This window comes from Pteropus medius, unplaced genomic scaffold (genome assembly GCF_902729225.1).
Source record: "Pteropus medius unplaced genomic scaffold, Ma_sr-lr_union100, whole genome shotgun sequence".
NCBI classification, from domain to species: domain Eukaryota; kingdom Metazoa; phylum Chordata; class Mammalia; order Chiroptera; family Pteropodidae; genus Pteropus; species Pteropus medius.
In genome coordinates, this window is record NW_024352785.1 from 110,618 (window position 1) to 124,247 (window position 13,630).

Here is a 13,630-nt window from a genome sequence, read left to right on the forward strand (position 1 = left end):
AGAGCAAAAATATAAAAGAATTAAAAAAAACAAATAAGGATAGTTTAAGGGACCTCTGGTGATGGGAATTTAAAATTTTATAGTCACTGGAAAAGTTTAACAGTTTTCTCAAAAACCTAAACATAGAACTATCGTATGACCCAGCAGTTTTAGTACTTGGAGTCTATCTCAGAAAAATGAAACTGCGTTCAATCAAAAATCTGTAATTATATTTGTAACTTTATTATTAACAGCCAAAAAAGTGGATCAAAACAGATATTCTTTAACAGGTTTATGGTTAAACAAATCGTAGTACATCCATACCACGTAATACTTACTAATTAGCAATGAGAAGGAATGAACGATTGATAAACACAGCTCTGATGAATCTTCAGAGAATTATTCTGAGTTAAAAAACCCAACTACAAAATGTTAAATATTGTAGAATTACCAAAATTTAATAAAATCTTTAAACATAAAAATAAATAATTTATAATAGAAAACTTTGTAAATGTAAATATTCAACCCTGAGAATGGTTAAAATATAAAATGGAATGTTATGCAGAAACAAGAATGCTCACAGGTTGCAAGCTGTGCAAAATATTTTAACTCCATAAAATAAAGGCAGAGTAAAAACATTAAGACAATCCCAAAGTTGTCCTCCTTGAGAAAAGTATAATAATAATTGGGTTTTTTTTCTCTTTTCCATTTTTTATTGTTATCCAAATTGTCTACAATAACCAATAAAACTTCTCTAACCAGAAAAAACGAAATATTAATAAAAAACACAACAAAGGAGGATTGGCTAGATTATCTATAAAATATAATAATATAAAAGCAATAATATTCTGCAGCTTTTTTCTCACATATAACAATGTCCAATGTGTATTCTAAGGATAAGTAAAAAAAAGAAAGAGTAGATATCCTTAAGTTCAAAATTTTGTCTTAAAATGTGCAGCTAAATGTGTATGTGTAAATGTAATGTAAAGGTTATTATGTATGAATATTAGTAAGAGTGCATGGGTGTGAATGTGTATGTTAGTGTGTGTTAATGACTGTAATGTAATAATGTATAATTATGTATGATTGTAAATACATGTACGGGTGTCTTTATACATTAAAAAGGCTGAACAATATTAACAGTGCATAACTAGGGTATATTATCATAAGAAATTTTACTTCCTTTTTTGTTCCATTTTTTTTCTTTGATTCTATTTTTGTGTTTTTCTAACTTTGGAGTGTCCTGCAAGGAACATATCATGTTTAAAATTAGAAAAAGTTAAAGATATTTTAAAATAGGCAAGGTGGCTGTTTAAAAGGCAATATTACAACATGAGACTTTAATCTGACCTACACCAAATAAATTTATTTTATTTCATAAGAAGAATACAATCCTGGAAACACATCTAATTAAAATGCTCTCTACTATATGACTTTGAAAGTGGTTGGCCAAACTTTGGGGATATGTCAATATCAAGTGGTACCTAAAAAAAAAATATGTATCATATTGAAAGATTTTTAGTTGTTCATGTTATTTTGTAAGTACCATTGCCAATAACTAAACAAACCAAGAAAGGCAGGTTTTTTTTACATTAATACAGCTATTACTTAATTATCATGAACATCATTATCATTCAATGCTACTATCTAATGCGTGCTTACCAAACACCGGGTACTGCCTTAGCACTGCTTGTGTACAATCTCCTGTGAGGTAGCAGTTATTATCATCATGATCTATAGTTGAAGAAACTTGCCCGGGGTCACATAATACTATCATATAGTGAGTGCTAGAGCAAAAATTTTAACTTAGTTTTGTCTGACCTTAAAATCCCTGCTATATTGCTGCATACTTTCACTCAATGTAATGGGCTAAAAGCATTAAAATTTAAGAAAAAATACATTAAAATACTGGCTTATTTGTGCATTTTTAAGAACAGCAACTAAAAGAATTTCCTCATTTCATTCTTGTCACAAACCACATTTTACCAACCTTTATGAGGAAGCTTCAAAACACATTGCTTAATCTTTATGTCTCACACAGATAATATCTGTTTAGATACTACAACTATATCTACGGTCTACTTGAATGACCTGTCAGAGCATTTTTTTAAATTTTATACATGAAGATAAATAAGGATAATCACTAATAATAGTCTATCAAAAAAAAAAATCCTGACATTTAGTATCACCTTAGAAGTACAGTAGATACATGGTTAAATATTTTAGAAAATAAGATGAAAACATAAAGTAAAATATGAAAGCATTTTGCTACTATTTCTGAATATGCTTCTCACTTTAGGTTCTTTTTGCACATTCCAAATCTTTCAGATCCCAAATCTTACCCATAAAAGTCATTTATGGCAAACAATTTTTGCCTCTGATAACAGAATATAATTCTTCCCAATTCAGTGGCCAAGAAAAAGAGAAAAAGCCCCATTATACGTTAGGCAAAGTTTATGAAAAATGTGAACAGAGAATCCCAAACTGCTTTTATCTGCCATTATCTACTCATTACTTTCTGTGAAAGGACAAGTCATCAGACTCCTAATATCAGAAATCTATTCATTCATTAATCTATTTGAGAACTCAACAAACATTTCTTAAGCATCACATGCTGTTCGTGGTGCTGGCCATAATGAAGTTTCTAAATTCAACAAGAGCTTTCAAAGTTACATACTTAGATACAAGAAAGCATAGAAGAGATTTCCCCAAAGCCTGTTCACTGAAACACTAATCTGAAGGAGAGAACGTAAAGTGAGCAATGAAAGAGGGTAAAAGGTGACAACCATAACAATGGACTCCCTTTGTCAATAAGTTCAGAACCCTACATATCATTTACCTAGCTAATGAGTCACAAAATGCATTCACCTTAACAGTAATGTAATAGAGACATCTCTTTAACTTTCAATTTTTCCCAAACTCGTTGAGCCACAGAAAACATTTTTAACACACTCGTAATACCTTCAGAAACTATGCTTTGCAGAATATATTTTGGAAAATGCTCAGACGTATTCTCTTGGTCAAAGCCACGGATCTTTCGAATGTCTACCTATCTGCAAACTATAGCTGTGAGCAGAACTGAGTTTGTACTAACATCTCATTGACACATGCTTTCCTATTTATCTTTTTCTGTCAGTTTCCACTATTTCAGAAGTTCGGTCATTTGAATTTCAACAAAACTATCTATATTAAGGTACCTGGTATTTCATGATAGTCATGAAATTAATATTTTAAAGGAAGATACAAAGCAATAATGAAAATAAAAAACCTTTCTCTCTATGCCCACAGTTGAAACTTTACAAAATAATTAAACTCTACATTGGACGTGTATTTTTCAAAACTGATAAGAATGTGGGTAATTTTTTAAAAATATAAATTCCTGAGTCCTACTCTAGACTTACTGAATTAGGATCTCCAATGGGGCACTAAATAAAGGTAGCAACCATCCAGGGAAATTCATATTATCTAGGAAGTTGGGGAAGACTGAAGTACCTCTGATATTAAAAACGTGATAATTTCACTTGGACCACTGACTAGCTCGAGTTCTTTTATTGTGTGTATTAAATTTTAAAACAAATAATTCGTTTTATTACACCATTATGTCTTCTAATAAGTCACCCCTCCTCTTTATTCACTTGTTACAATAAAATTAAAATACATATAAAAAAGTGATTTCCACAAGAAAGAAGTAATATCAAGAAAGAACACCGAAAGGCAAAATTAAAAAAGCAAAATTAAAGCATGCTGTATTGAATTAGTGTTTGAAAACCTCTAAGGTTTTTGGCCTTATGTATATCTTCTCCAATCTAGTCAAGCATTCCATGTTAAAAAACTCCTTAAGAGTACAAGATAAAAGACAAAACAGTAACTAAAAATTAAGTCCAACTTTGAGTCTGGCTCTAATCATTTTCCTAGTTTGACCTTTGTAAGTAGTCACAAGTCCTGTGGTGTGGAATTCTCTCGGAAATACCAATCTACAACATTAGAAATTCAGTGCTGAAGCAAATGGAAAGTGTTGAGAGCTCTCTTTTTGGGGGAGAAAGGGATAGTGAAAAAAAATAAAATAAATAATATGACTTAGGAAAAGTTATCCAAAGATTGGTCGATAGAGAAAAGGAGCTTTACTGGATGTAGTAATTATTTTTCTACAATTCTTAAGTATTTACTAATAACTAAATAACCCCCTACCCAAAATCTCAAAGAGAGAAAAGATTATTTTGCTTAACAACATTAAATTAACACTCATCCGAAAGGAATTAAAGGTGCTTGGATGAAAAAATGTTATGTGGTAAAGATTTATTTATTTATTACATTTTAAAAATATTTAAAAGATATTAAAATGTTATGTTAATTTTATGTTAAAATATATCAAGTGGCAAATATGATTTACTTGAAAATGTTTTATAACATTATTCCATTTTCGGGTTAACATATGCAAAAATTAACCCCTAAAAGCATTTCTTTTAATTCTTCCTTTTTTTGTATCCAATAACAACCACCAACACTTTCCTTTGATAAATGTTTTTATCTCCATTCAAAGTGAAATAATCGCTCCTAACTTTTAAGTCTCCGTAAGAGTTTCCCTTAAAAAAAATCCAGAATAGAAAAGTCGAGCTGTTTCCAAAGACACTTTTATATTTTTTCGCTAACTCATAATCTTGTTTTTCTCACATCTGTGGAAATTAGACATGCTTATGATATTTCATATTTTGTTTTCTTCTATTTAGCAACTATATTACATTACTTTAATCTCCTCTTACAGATTACTCATCCAAACTGAGCCCCGACTGATTTCCTTCGAATCCGAAAACAACAGTAACAAAAAAAAAAAAGCACACAGGGAATATGTTAATTATTTCAATGATACTTTCGAATTAAATTACATGTATGATTTCAATTAATAAAATAATTTCTTAATGTTATGCTGTTTGGGCTATTTATATTATGTTACCTAAGAAGACTGTACATTCCCTTGCTTATAATTTATTTACAGAATGCTTTCAACTCATTTGTTTACTTTTACCACATGTATCTCCAGCTTTCTTCTACATTATCCTTAAACTTGGACAAATAATTCAGATTTTTGGTTACAGGACCCCATATTTGCAAAAGTGGATTAATTCACTGGAGCAGACAAGTTAATGTATATTTTAAAGAAAGCACAGACCATTATAACTGGCTACTTAAAATTGGGGAAGCAGTGGTTAAAATTCATAAAAATATTACAATAATTCTATACAGTTAAAAACCTACTACGAGTAATAAATAAAAATTTGAAAAACATTAAACAAAGCATAAAAACTAGTATTAGTTTCAGCTGTTATTGACCATCTATACAATCACTATTAAGTCATTTCAGCTCTTGTCCTAAGAGTCGACATTGTAAAAAAAACAGGGGAGGGAGATTATGATTTCTAACATTCCTTATGTTTCTAAATGTCTTAAGTTTTTAGATTTGTAATGCAACTTCAGTCCTGAGTTTTGTTTCTGCTATATTGTAAACACCTACACATACACACAAACACACCACAATATTTCTATTAAAGGAAACATTCAGAGATAAAAAGAATATAAAAAATCAAAATAGCAACTGCATTTTCATATATTGACTGTGAGAATAACTGGCAGTTAAAAGTTGGTGTGACGTTATTTATGAAAAATTATAATGAGGAAGCCCTTCAAAAAAACCCAGTATTTGTACTTCTAGGAATGAAGACTAAAGAATGACTTACATATTTATGTAAACATATATGTTCAAAGATATGTACTGCAACACTGGATATATAATATGCAGTTCATACTTAAATCCAAAGCTGAATTCTTGATTTCCACTCCCAATTCTGTTCTAGCCAGTCTTCCACATTCTAGTAAAAGCCCCCGGTTAGTCAAGCCTAATACAAGCAGTCATTATTCATTCTTCCCTCACGATCAATTCCCTGGAAAGTCCTATTTCTTCTTCCTTTAAAATACTTTGAAAAATCAGTCACTCCTCTAGATCTCTACTGCTATCAACCCAGTCCCAACCACCTTTCTCTCTCACCTGGACTATAGTAAAAACCCTGAGTGACTTCCTTACATTTAACCTTGTCCTTCAAAACAGAAGCCAAAATGATCATTTTACAACATAAATAAGATCATGCACTTCCCTGTGTAAAATTCTCTCATACTTCCCATTACACTTAAAGGAAAATCTAAGTGCCTCATGCCTCTACCTGCCTCTCCAAGCTCACCTCATGCCATGTTCTCCCTTGCTTTGATCATGCTGACCCAAACTGACAACCCCCAAAACCTAGCAAGTTCTTTACTGCTTGAAGGCCCTTGATCATGCTTTTCTCCAGCCTGGAAAGTATCTTTCAAGGCTAGTCCTCATTATCCAGTTATCAAAATGGCCTTCCCATTGCCCACATATTTTCTCCTTTGTAGATTATTACTCCATACTACTTGTTCTCTTTATATATTAACCTCAACCTTCAATTATCTTGTTTATTTGTTTGTTAACTTTGTATGTCTTCCCACTAGTATATAAAATCCAGATGGCATGAAACTGTTTCACTGCTATTATCTCAGCAACATGTATAGTTCATATCAACAAATACTCATTGTATGAATGACAGACTATCATAAAGGCAACCTTGTTTTTGTTTTCATTTGCCACAGATAAGCTATTATTTAAATTACGAGTCTTAATTGAGAGCAAAAATTTTACAGATCAGCCAATACCTCTATGTAATCTACTTTAACTAAGACAATAAGAAATATCAGTAAGATTTTGGTGAAAAGTTGCACAGTGTACAATAATGTGAATATTCTATTTTTATTTCCAAAATGATATATGTTTACATAATAACTGTACTCCTAAAACCATGCTGCATAATATAAATTTTGTTATTTAAAATATTTTCCTATTTGTTATCATTCTATAACTGGGAAATTGGAAAATGTTAACACTTTAATATTTTCAATACTAAATCTCACAATATAACAATCTTAACTTTTAAAAAATAATGCCTATGTTGCATCAGGCCCCAATTCTCCTTTCTTCTTACTCTAAGCCTTTTCGCCACTTACCTACACCTTGAAAGCTTCTGATTTTGTAGCTTTCTAATTTTATTCTATATTTGTTATTAAAAGTTCCAGAAAAAACAATAGAAATGCTAAGGTTTACTTTCATTAGCACATTCCTCTGGCTTTAATTGCTTTTCTATTAAAAAACAAAATTATTATTTGGGAAAAAAAGAAATACAAATAATCAAATTTCTTTTTTGAGCCTTTGAATAATGCTTCTTTGTCTAACTGGAACAACACATTAGATAACTCACAAAGTTCTGTGTCTCTAAACTAGACAGTCATAAAAGTAGAGCCAGTTCTTAGGAAAAGCTTCAGTTCTCCTATAAATTTCACCTCTTTAACTCAAATCAGGAACCAACAAGTCTGGGTACAGAGCTGTAAGCACATCCAATAAAACCACAAACAGAAAAACAATTTACCTTAGAATATCAATGACATTATAATCACAAAGAAAAATAAGTCATCACTTTTTGAGGATTGTGTGTAATATGGGGAATGAGTATCAGAGGATTAATAAATTGGAGAACTAGTGAAGTGATGAATAATGCACCATCTGTCTCTAATCTCTTAATTCACACAATTTCCATCACAACAAAGCCAAACAGTGAGCAGTGAAAGAGGCTTAAGCCCTTACCCTACTTACCTGTACAAGTGAGTTGCAATATAGTTAACGGCCTAGTTTCATACTACTTCCTAAAGTAAAACAAACAAAAACACAATAGAAACTTACCTTCAAAAGGGGATCCCAACTGGTATTTTCCACTAAAAAATTTTGGCAATGAGAATACAAGTGCTCCCAGTCCTATCATAAAGGATGCAAATGCAAGCCATCTTGGTTTGTGTCCTCTTTCACCAATGTATGATACAAATAAAGACAACAAACAGAATGCGATATCATAGCTTGATGATATCAGACCCGTCAGGGAACTCTTCATTTCATAGCGCTTCTCAATAGTGGAAATGCTGATATTTACTAGGCCATTTACTACAATACCTAAAACAGAAAAAAGGAAATTGTGCATTATTACAACTTTACCATACAGATTATGATTATTAACACAATGTACTAACATTTGGTGGTGACTTTTGATATTTTTAAATGTACCAATTTTAAAGGACCCAAAGTTTCAAAGGCAGGCAACCCAAACATACTTCCTTACAAATTAGTCTGCTTTTAAATTGTACACTTATGAGTTTTCAGGTATTCAATCAAGAGAAATTTCATTTCTCTTTAAGTGACAAACAAAAAGACTGGTAAAGTCTTATGAAGCCTCGGTTTGCCAGCAAGTTTCCAAATGTAACATTCTCATTCTCAAGGACTTCACTTGAAAGCACAAAAGGACAGCTGAGGTCATTTGAGTTAAATGCTCAATTGCTTCCCAAGTTACTCAATCTTTAAACATATTTCTCTTTAACAAGAGATCCTTGACTTAGTCTTAAGAAAGGTGAAATTGAACTCTCAAACCTCATTTTTCTTCTAACACTTATATACACAAAAGTTATCACTTAAAAGGTCCTGGAGCAAAAATAAACATAAAGTTAAGAGTCTTATTTAAACCACTGACATTCTAAATCATAGCCAAAGTAAAAGAAAAACAAAGATACTTAACACTTCATCTGTTTATTATAATTATGATGGAGTCACATAATGTAAACAAGAAAAAGCTGGAAATCTAGTTTCAACTGACTTAAAAATTCTGTCCAGATATAGATTAAATTTCCAGTTTAAATATTACTATAAATTGAAAATAAAAAGCATCTGATCAAATTATAAAGTTTTAAACTAGTTACCCCTTTTACTTAAGAGGATACATTTCATTCATTAACAGAAAGAGTATACACAAGCCATGATCTCTACAATTTCTTTAAACTTTGCTTTATCAAGACTGTAACTGGAAATATATTTCGAGGAAATTGATATAACAAGTTTTAAAAGTCCTAACATGATTTTTACTCTTATGCCAGTTTAATAAGTTTATAAGCCCATTTACAATTCCTAATATTTCAAGATAAAGTATCAAAAGAACTTAGGAATGACAGACTTATAAGGAGATAAAGTTATCTGAGAATACGAAAATTTCCTCATCCAAATATCAACTTCCCAACACACTTGTCATACTGATCAAAAGTCAGTCATCAGCACTCATTGCCTTTATGGTAAAACTTCTCTGAAAAAGTAAATTTGTAACCTCTTGTGGAAGTATAGCACTTTAAGGCTATGAGTTCGAATTCACATTGGAATGCTACAGAAGTTCCAAGAACTCTGCTTTCAAAGAAAATTCCATACCATGTCCTGCATACTATGTCCCTCCATCATAAATGCATGAAGCTAGGAGGAAGAAATTAAGTGCTAAGAGAAATCCTGCTTATCTATAAGAAATGTTGGGTCAAGTAAACTCCCTTGACAAGTTCTGTAGTTGTTCCTTTCTCAATAAACACCTATTACTATACCATGAAAACTCCCAAAGACCATGTTTGAGAAACATGGTAATAATGACCTCAGTCATTAAAACTTAAACTGAAACAAGAATTAATTTATTGGGTCACTTTCATTTCAGATTATGTTTCTTAAATTGGGGACCTCTGGGTAGACGTATCTCCAGGGTACATCTGACACATTTCTCTAAGACTGCCAATTACATTTGATAATTTATTAAAATATTTTATGTTAAACATAAAATGATGTATTCTAGGATAATATAGAAATTTCAGAGTATGTTTTAAGACGAAACACAAAACAAGAAATTTTTTACTTGTGTCCAGCTTCTTTGAACTTTCCATTACTTTGACACTGAGATGCTTGACAATCATGGATTTTGGACAACTAATATCAAGACATTATGAGAAGGTGAACTTTGGTGGGGACAAGAAAGACAAATGACTCTTCAGCACAAAACCACCTTTAGTAGGAGAGCTGCAGTTTACTTGTAATCAACAAATACTTAACACCTAACTTGTGCAAACCAAGGCACAGGGTGTTTCTTTGAGAAAGGGGAGCTCCAATAAGAGCAGGAAAAATATATTTAGATTTATTCTTCTGATTTTCTTAGAAAGAGTAATTTCCAATACTTCCAAGAAGTATTTCCCCAAATACTTCTTGGGATGTATTTCTTCCAGTCCTTGATTGCCTTCTTACAAAATATTTTAAAACTATGATTCAAGTGTCCAAGAATTATCTACATACCATCAAATTCTAATTAACTTTCAGCTTGTCCTTCAAGATGCTCCACCTTAATGCCTAAATTTGTCACGTTAGTGTAACTTCCCATTTCATTCATCTCCTGCAACAGGGCAGCAGCTTTTGCCTTCACTATGCTTTCTTTCACGGGACCAATTCTCTCTACCCTACCTCTCCTCCCAACCAGATTTAGATTGCAAACTCCTGAGGGTATAATCCGAGACTTTATCAGTAACTCCCAAGAGAACTAAAAGAGATCCTAGAAAAAAACAGATGCTGCATAACTCTTGAGTGTTTGTAAGACCTCACCCTTCAACAACGCCTGAAGCCTTTGCTAACTTACTGGACTCTGCTTGTTTTCATATAGAACTCAAACTAAACATACGCAGAAACATGAACGCTTATACCTAACCTATATACTATACATATTCAACAAGTTTCTCCTTTGAGAACCACCCTAACCCCACCTGCATAATTTATTAATTAATCCTTCTTTCCCTTTAATCGGGAGTTTTCCTCAGCGCTTGCTTTTGTCATTAGAATGGATTCCCCCAGGGCAAACCGTTCCCCCAGGAAGGCTCCCGTAATTTCCACCTTCCTTGGAGAACTCGAATCTGCCAAACTGAGGTTAAAAAAAAAAGTTAAAAAGGCTGTATGGCAAGTTTTAAATAGTTTTGAGATACAGGAGAAGCTAAAATGTGGAAGTCTGGACCGAGATGGTTAATGTGGATGCGAGCACTTGCAAGTCCCCAGCCGGAGTCGCCAAGCAGGGCGCGTGGATCACCTGGCCCGCAAGGCACCAGCCCTCTCCTCTCCCAGCTCTCCGCGCCCCCTCCTCGCCCTCCGCGAGGCCCACGCCCTCGCCAGCCTGCGCTGGACCTTACCTTGCGTGAGAGCCAAGAGGCAGTAGAGAACCAGAAACCCCTGGGGCGTGTTGCAGAGCTGGAGACACTGGGGTTGGAAGTTCCCCCATCCGCACGGCCCCTCCTCGAACTCCGACAGCGACTGAGGCTCTCGGGAGCCAGGGTGTGTTGCCGAAGGCAAAGGGGGCTCCTGAGGCTCATGTGGCTGCGAATCCTCTCTCTGAGTACTGGAGCACAAGACGGAGACCTCGACGTAAGAGGGTGATGCAGAGAAACGGCGCGGGGTGTCTGGGCTGGAGTTGACGAAAGCCGGGTTCTCAATGCCTTTGCCGCCCTTCATGGTCAGGACCGGTTGTTCTCCCGACTCCAGTGCGTCGGAGCAGCAAATAACCAGGTCCCGCTCTGGCTCCACCCTTGGGCAGGTGGCAGCGCCCCCGTGCGGGAAGACTCCCCGCCTCCCGGCCTTCCTCTTCTAGGGCTCTCGCCGCCGCCTCCGCCGAGGCTGCCGCTGGAACCCTCCTCCTCAAGTTTGCCGCCTCCTGGCTATGTAGTTGGCACTCCGCCGCGCCTCACCTGTCGCCGCTGGGGCCAACCCGAATGCTCGGTGTGGGCGTGCGGCCTGGCCGCCGCCAGGTAAGGAGGCCCGGGCCCCTAAGCTGGGCTCGCAGCCGGCTGCGCTCCTTCGTGGAGCCCAGGGACTGGGAACCAAATAAAGGCTGTAGGAGTCTGGTGACCGTAAAGCTCCCCCAGGGTGCTGGCAGGAAAGCTGTAAACACGGTTGCATCAGGAGATCGTTCAAGAACAAACGTTAACCTGCGGTTTTCTTATTTAGCTGCCTCCTAAACCGAGCTAGGTCTAGACTCCAAGAACAAGCAGCCACAGGTACAATACTCTGTGAGCATCATGTAAGACTTTTACCTGTCATCTTCCCTGAAAAAGATAAATCCCCACCTCCCACCCCTACCCGCCATCACCACTGCCATTATCATCACGACATTGCCACACTTTTGGTTTTACTTTCCTAAAACTTAAGAAATATGAATTAAGAAACTTTAAAAGCATATGTATGAGATTCTTTGTGCAGTATATTATCTAAGATCAACAGCGTTGAGAATCATGTAAATAATTTTTACTTGTGGAATAAGAAAAACACTGTGAAGAACTGAACACCTTTATGCGCTAGTGACAATTTATTCATTTATTAATCAAAAAAATTTTATTTACCGGATGCCAACCGCTTTTAGGCTCTGGGGATACAAGCGTGCATAAAAACTGACAAATCCCCTAGCCGTATGGTGCTTACATTTATAGGAGACAGACAGTAAGTAATAAATATATGGTACATTTCATGGTGATAAGTGCTATGGAGAAAAGTAAAGCAAGGACAGGCTAGAAAGTGTGTGTGTTGGGAGAAAGGGAGGAATAGGATGCAATTTTAAATAGAGTAGTCAGGGAAGACCTCAATGAGAAGGTGACATTTGAGCAAAGACCTGAAGGAGGTAAGGGAGGGAGCCTGATATGTTGGGGAAATAGTGCCTGAGGTGAAATGAGATGCTTGCAGAGCAGTAAGAGTTGGGAGCAGGTAAAGGAGAGCAGGTAGGGTGGGGGAGAAGTGATTGGGGCCAGACCTTGTAGGCCATTATAGGACGCTGGCTTTTATTGTGAAATAGGAAATGGAGCCAAGGAGTGACATGATTGTGACATAATTAGGTTTTCAAAGGATCTCCATTCTCTCTCCCCTTCAGAAGATAGACTAATACATCCCAAAGTAATATATTTTAAACAAAGACATTTTTAAAGCCATATATCAAGATCTCAGAATGTTTATCTTTCCCTAAATTGAAATGTTTATTCCAATAAGGAACATAATAAAACCATACATATATTTTTTTGCTAGGTAATCAGGGCTACATACACAAAGCTGTTTTGCTTCATAAGACTATAGAGCAAGCATCCCCAACCCCTGGGCCGAAGACCGGTCCTGTCTGTGGCCTGTTAGGAACCAGGCCACACAGCAGGAGGTAAGTGGTGAGTGAGTGGATGAGCAAAGCTGCATCTGTATTTGCAGCCCCTCCCCAGCACTAGCATCACCGCTTCAGCTCCACCTCAGATCATCCGGCATTAGTTTCTCATAGGAGCACCGGTCTCCAGTGCCAAAAGGTTGGGGACCGCTGCTCGAGTGTTAAAGAACCTACTTCCCTAAATCTAATTACTGATTATAAAATATCTCAAAGTAGGTCTCAGATGTTACTGGATACTATAATGCTATATTATATTGTTTTCCATACACTAGTACTATTATTCACACATAAGGACCCTTTCATTAGATGTTAGAGTATTTCACTAAATATTAATTAATCATGCTATTAAGTTCTAGGGAGAGTTTTCAAGTCTTGCTATTTTCATTTAACACCTGCTTGATTTCCTGCCAAAGAATCTACTTCCGGATTCAGTGCTAATACCTCTTGAATAGCAATGATTTAGTAGCATATGATGGTCATATCGAGTGTAGCCTTAAACCCAAAGAAGAGAATATGGTGAT

General features: G+C 35.2%; 1 protein-coding gene across 1 annotated transcript in view; it reads right to left on the reverse strand.

Annotated features, from left to right (window-relative positions):
* The window catches only part of SLCO4C1 (solute carrier organic anion transporter family member 4C1), a 50,523-nt gene extending 38,498 nt beyond the window's left edge, over positions 1-12,025 (reverse strand). Inside the window, exons 1-2 of the mRNA XM_039848357.1 lie at positions 11,110-12,025; positions 7,778-8,041 (exon numbers count right to left, since the gene is read on the reverse strand). Coding sequence (XP_039704291.1) covers positions 7,778-8,041; positions 11,110-11,428 — 583 coding nt within the window. The 5' untranslated portion in view covers positions 11,429-12,025. The remainder of the gene's footprint in view (positions 1-7,777; positions 8,042-11,109) is intronic.
* Positions 12,026-13,630: the final 1,605 nt, after the last annotated feature.